This window comes from Nannospalax galili, unplaced genomic scaffold (genome assembly GCF_000622305.1).
Source record: "Nannospalax galili isolate Female #2095 unplaced genomic scaffold, S.galili_v1.0 scaffold1349, whole genome shotgun sequence".
In the NCBI taxonomy this organism is placed as follows: domain Eukaryota; kingdom Metazoa; phylum Chordata; class Mammalia; order Rodentia; family Spalacidae; genus Nannospalax; species Nannospalax galili.
In genome coordinates this window covers 939,219-945,873 of record NW_008359755.1, presented here as the reverse complement: position 1 = coordinate 945,873, position 6,655 = coordinate 939,219, and the positions used below count along the sequence as shown (strand labels likewise).

Below are 6,655 nucleotides of genomic sequence, written 5' to 3'. Positions count from 1 at the left end.
CTTTAATCCCAGCACTTGGGAGGCAGAGACCAGTCTGGTCTACATAGCAAGTTCCAGGCCAGGTGTGGCTCCAGGGAGACCCTGTCTCAAGGAAGGGAGGGAAGGAGGGAAGGAAAAAAGAAAAGATGAAGTCACTAAAACCCCATATACTTTTTGTGTAGCCACCAGTTAACATTTTGCAACCTTCATTCTTCCACACTCTACTGTTTGGGGGTGTCTTTAAGACAGCCTCACTGTAGCCCCAGCTGACCTGGAACTCACTTATGTAGACCATCCCTGGCTGGCCTCTGTCTTACAGAGATCTGCCTGCCTCTGCCTCCTGAGTTCTGGGATTAAAGGGGTGCACTAGCACACCCAGCTGTTATTGTTAACAGCCTCAGACTCAGTAGCAGACATCATCTTACTCCTAAACACATTGGCGTGCATTTGCCAAAAACAAAGGTATTCTCCTATTTATAGTCATATGACAGTGATCAAATTCAAGAAGTCAAACATGGGTAACATATAGTCCACTTAAAAAATTTTTAAGTTGTCCCGTGAATATTTTTTGTAGTGCCCCCCATTGCCCTTGTATACGTTTGCTGCCTTCTGAACGTACCACATTGTCCAGAGGCAAGAGGGTTGTCTTTTGACTCATCTGCAGTCTCTTTTGAAGAAGAAAGGAAAAAAAATGACATGAAAAATGAGAAGTTACTGGCTGAAAAAAAACCCCACAGGGACTTTTGTTTTTTATTTTTCTAACTGGCTGGGTTGTGCTTTGACTCAGCGAAGTCTACAGTGCAGCAGGGCTTGGTGAGCATTAAAGGACCACTGAAGCTTCCCTTTATTTCATAATCCCATTTGTTTCTCTAGCACCCATCAATAGACTCAAATGACTGACTCAAATTTTGGATCCTATTCTCATGACTAAGCAAATGTTTGATTTAAAATCAGCCCAGTATAAAGGTCCCTGTGCCCAGAGCTGTCTGTAGCTAGTCCTTGATTTCTTTCAGCAGTGGAGAAATCAGCATTTGCGCTTAAAATGTCTAAAACTGGAACCAAGGTAAGTAAATGGTCATAGATTTTTTGCCTACCTGTTTTTCTTCCAATGGTACATCAAAAGGAACGTGGAGAAAAGCTATGCTTGTTTGTCTAGAGGGGAGTATGGTAGTGCTTAAAGGACAGACTGGACGAGAAAATTAAGAGCTGATTATTTACTAGTCTAACAATTATTGAACACTTCTATTAAAGACTTCTTTTGGTATGGTATTGTGTTGAATACTGTACAGGTAAATAATACATAATACCATCTTGACTTCTGCCTTGCAGCAGCTGGTAATCTATGACTCCCTAGCAATAGGACATGATGAGGACCATATGCAATAGAAAACTATAGTGCTCAAAATTTTGTATGATTTAGCCTCAACCATTACAGTTCCAAAAGATCAGTGGATAGACCAGTCCAGTGGACTGTCTTATATATCTCCTTCATTCAAACAGTGATTCTTAACCTTTCTCTAAACAGAATGCTCACTGACATTAGGAATTTGCCTCTAAAACATGTGACTCACCATTGCTTGTCTGGGAATCTATTTCTCAGGCCAGACTTTTGGAAGGAAGGAGTTCGCTTTTCCACTTACCAGTGAATCTAAGGCAAAGCCGTTATTTGGTGGCTGGTTTTAACCTCCCCACCCCCCGACTTTTTGTTTTGAAGTTTTTCAGACTTACTAATCTTGAAAGAATAAAAACAATGTTGCTAGGCAAGGTGGTGCAAACCTTTAATCCCAGTACTCAGGAGGTCCAGGCAGGCAGATCTGTGAGTTCTAGGCCAGCCTGGTCTAAGAAAAAAAAGTTCAATGAATACGTGTATATCTTTTCACTGACATTCTCCAATTTTTAACATTTTGCTGTATTTGATGTCTGTTAAGCCACTTGAAAAGTAGCTGACTTCATTGCCTGAAGTATTTAGATGTGTATCTCCTAAAAACAAAGCTGTTCCCCTGTGTAAATACCATCATATCCCAAAGATTTATCATAAATGTAATACCTAATGTACAGCCCATACTCAAGTCATCCCCAGTTCCCCCCAGAAACGTGCATAATATGGGATCCCAAGGTCATGCATTACCCTTGGTTATCTGGTTATTTTTCTTTGATCCCGATCTCTTCCTCTCCTCCTCCCCTTCTATAAAACCTCTCCATTTTTTTTGTTATTGTCTGAGACATTTTTCAAAGTCACAGATTAGGTGTATTAGAGAAAGTCTATCTGGATTGCATTATCTTTAAATCAAGAGTAAAGTCCGGCAAGAATGTAACATAGGCAACATTGATACTTCCCAGGACATGGTGTCAGGAGGGATCTGTGACTGGCTAGTGTCTGAATATTTTCTCCTGCTTTGACAAACATAACTAGTAATAGTCTAGATATTTTAGGGGAAAGACTATGTTTAGTGTTGTAAAACATACTGTGCAGATCCCACTGGAAAACAATGTGAAGACCTGGAGGGAAGACTTAATCTCAACATTATATAGATGTGTATTCTTTCTCATTGTTTCTGCCTTTCCCATGCCTTGTTAGCAGTTTAATCAGAAGTCACTGGCTTGGCAAAAGGAGCAGATTTTATTAGACATGTTTTTGTTAACTTCTGGGATACTCAAGGCATTTTTCTTTCTGCTTCACTGACTTGGTAGGCTATTTTTTCAAAAATACCTGAAAATAATAGGAATTTTGTAGTAATTTCTAGGAAAATGTGTACTTTAAAAAACCCTTTTCTACCCGCTCCCATCAAGCCAAAACCTCTCTATTAGCAACAGAGTGAACTGATTTCGTGTTTCTTTTACAAGTAGAGATTGTGTATAGCTGGGTGCTACATTCTTCCACTGAGCAGAGGCCTTGGGACTGGAGCTCAGTAATTAATCCATTAAAACATGATGAACACTTTGGTTAAACTTGGGGTGACTGGCTGATCACATGGGAGTGGACAACACAGTGACCTCATGTATATCTCTACTTCTCAGATCCTGGATAAAGCAGATGTGCAGAAAGCAGTAGTTGAGAAACAATGAAGGAAAACATAGACCACACTTCTCATAGCATATTGTCCCAGAAAGCCTCACTGTTGGTAAATAACTGGCCAAAACTCAGAAGTAAATTCAGTACTTGATTTTCATGACGATTTCTCTATAGGTCACAGGAAATAACCTTTGGGGGTTCTGGATCAGTAATATTGAGTGTCTCGGAGTATACCTGTGTTGTAGAGAGCCAGCCCTGCAGGTAGGAAGCCAGGAAAGAAGAGAATGAAGTACATTATTTCAGGGTTTGCCCTGCAGTCTGCTGGCTGGCTTGCTGCGGATACCTTCTAACTAGTAAATGATCTTTGGGGAGTCATATCTTCATCTGTTAAAAAAGTTTACGTCATTTAAAAATGTACTCTTTCACAATTTCATACACATATATGAAGTGTTTTGGTCATATTCCTCCCATTACCTCACCCCCTTCTCCCACTGAACCCCTTCTTCCAACAAACCCTAGTTTCTGTCTTGGAGTGTGTGTGTTTCACTGCATTTAATTGAGGTAGCTCGTGTGAGTGTGAGTAGAGGGTTGTTTACTTAAGCAGTGCCTGTACCCCCAGAGGAGTGTAAACCCCCTCCACCACCATTAGCTGCCTGTAGCTCCTATGGGAATGTGGGACTTCATGAGGCCTTTATCGTTTATTGGCAATTTTGGGTCAAGTATTAAACTATACACTTTATTGACATTATCCCATTGGACTCTAGAACACCCCTCTGCAGAAGATACCTTTACCTTGTTTTACAAATGGAGAGTCCAAAAGAAAGGCTTGATGCTCTGTTCAAGGTCGTATAACTAGTAAGCAGTGCTGGAAATGTTTTTATTTACCCATAGACAGGTGTCATATACTTCTAAGTCTGCTATGCTAAAATGAGAAAAGGAGCAGAAAAATAAATTTGAGGAGGGGAGACATAGTGGATGATTTTTATGGGAGATGGGATGAAAGCTTTTAGGGGACAGGAAATAGAATCGGGAGAGTTGGGATGGGTGGAGAAGGGGGAAGAGTGGGTAGAAGGAAAAGACCTTTAGAATGCTACTTTAAAGGAAGCATCACCCAGGATGAAAGAATAGAATTCTGGGCCCTTTGAGAACACTTTCCTTTCGATTTTATTCTCTCCATCTGGTTAGTTGCCAAATACCCAGCTTTGTTAGAGCACTTTCCCTTTGCAGTTGATTGGCAAAAACACTAATATGCACCTCCTCCCACACAGGAGAGCACTGAGCGTGGTTTACCACATGCTCAATGTACACTGGACTTAATTAACTACTTGTTCCTACTATGAGCTATGTGCTTTCCATCTTTTACTCTTCTGAACAGCCTTGTCCCTTTCCCTTTTTCTTTAGGAAACTCCTTACTTTTCAATCCTTGGTCAAAAATTCAAGGTTGCCTCTGCTTTCATCTAAAATAGCGTGGTTTTCTGCTGTCAATAAATCCAATCAGCCACAAGGTGGCGACATAAGGCCAAGACATTAGCTACTTCAAGCATGACTCTGATCTTCGATTACGGAATTCTAGCAGCACTCCGTCCGCTCTGGATTTTGTTTTGCCTCCAGGGCTTCCCGTCTGAGTCATACCTTATGACAAGTGGGAAGTGGAAGCCCAGAGAGATGCCTGGACCAGGTAGCGGGGTTGGTTGTGCGGAGGTGCCCCTCGAGCGCGAGCTTTCTGTTTTCCCACGACAACGTGCTTTCTCCGCCGTTCGAAGCTAACCCCAGGTCTCATGGTAGAAACTAGACCAGACTTTAAAGCAAAGAGCGCTGTACTGTTGCCTTATCGCGATATCTTAGTTACCTTGTTGGTGATCAATATAAAACACAATATATTTTCATCTGTTTATGCTCCGTATCCACCTCTAGGCTAGTCTTTCGTCTGGATCGTTCAGGATGAATTTCTGCATGTGGAACTTACTTATCTTTGTTAAACATATAGTGAGAGTTTCTCAACTGCTGCCGGATCAAACGGACCTATAGCTTAAAGAAGTCTTGGCCCTTACCCTTGGAAGAATAATAGGAGTCTGGCAGGAGGGATGGACTATAAATGGATATTCCTAAGCACAAGCAAGCAATTTAATCTGAAACGACTGGCTTATATTATAGCATTCTACTGCTTGGCTTCACTTTAAGAACATACTCATTCCTACTCATTCCAACTCCAATTTAGTTGACAACTAAAATTGCCATAAACCAAATGTTGTGAGGTAAACTAGAACGAAGTGTTTTCTCCTCACAACAATGCATTTTTATCCCTACTGTGAACAAGGTACCCAGCCTCAGTTCTCTGCTCTGTACTCTAGATTAGCTTCTATGAAGACAAAAATTTTCCAGGCCGGGGCTATGACTGATTTCGACTGTGCAGATTTCCACTCATATCTAAGCCGCTGCAACTCCATTAGAGTGGAAGGAGGCACCTGGGCTGTGTATGAAAGGCCCAACTTTGCTAGACACATGTACATCTTACCTCAGGGTGAGTACCCTGAGCACCAGCATTGGATGGGACTCAATGACTGCCTGGGTTCCTGCAGGGCTGTTCATCTGGTGAGTCTGGGGGCTTGCTGCATGCTCCCCCACCCACACACCTTTTTCTCTTTCTTTCTTTGAAAGATTTTACTTAATTTTAATTTATGTGTATGTGTGTATGTATATAGGCACTTGTAATCAGGTGCCTGCAGAGGCCAGAAGAAGGTGTCAGCTCTTCTGGAGCTGGAGTTCTAGGAGGTTGTAAGCTGCCTGATGTGGGTGCTGGGAACTGAACTCAGGTCTTCTGGTAGAGCAGCAAGTGCTCTTAACTGCAGACCCATCTCTCTAGCAGCCCACCACACCCTACCACTTTTACATGGGTAGCTGGTTTTTGTTAACTGATGATACTTAAATAAAAATTTAGGTTAGTTCATCATTAGACTGAAGACTACGTATTTCTATGACCCTTTAGACCTCAAGGGTATTTAGAGAAATTGTTTTTGCTTAATGAAAGTCAGCTCTTCCAGTATTTAATAGTGGGAGTGGGAATTCTGATGACCTTCCTTTCAGGATAACAGGCTGTGAGCCATGCTATTCTCTGAGTTCTTGGACTGCTGGTGGCTTCCTTCATAGTGCTGATCATTCCTTTCTGTGTTTTCTTCAGTCTACTGGAGGCCAGTCCGAGATTCAGATCTTTGAGAAATGTGATTTTAGTGGTCAGTGTATGAAACCACAGAAGATTGCCCTTCCATCTTGGAGCAATTTCACATGTGCGAGATCCACTCCTGTAAGGTACTGGACGGCATCTGGATTTTCTATGAGCTACCCAGCTACCATGGCAGACAGTACCTTCTGGACAAGAAGGAGTACCGGAAGCCCATCAACTGGGGGGCAGCCTCCCCTGCTGTCCAGTCATTCCGCCGCATTGTGGAGTGATGACATGAATTGGGCCATAGATTTTGTCCCTGAGGCTGAATGCTGGCTGGCTGGAAGTCCAAATAGGCATTGTAAATAAAATAATTGGAATGCATCCCACTGCTGAGTATGATGCCTCTTCTCAAATGTTTTTAGGAACCAGCAATGTAGTCCCTGCCACAGTGGGCAGCACAAAACAACTCATCCATCAAATTATCAATCTAGATCTCTATG

The 6,655-nt window shown here is 42.1% G+C and overlaps 1 protein-coding gene across 1 annotated transcript; it reads left to right on the top strand.

The window, feature by feature from the left end:
* The first annotated feature begins 1,021 nt into the window (after positions 1 to 1,021).
* Positions 1,022 to 6,442, top strand: Crygs (crystallin gamma S). The gene is given in 5 exon segments (XM_008823631.2): positions 1,022 to 1,042; positions 5,344 to 5,387; positions 5,389 to 5,584; positions 6,171 to 6,225; positions 6,228 to 6,442. Coding segments are annotated over 5 exon segments (531 nt in total).
* The last annotated feature ends 213 nt before the right edge of the window (positions 6,443 to 6,655 follow it).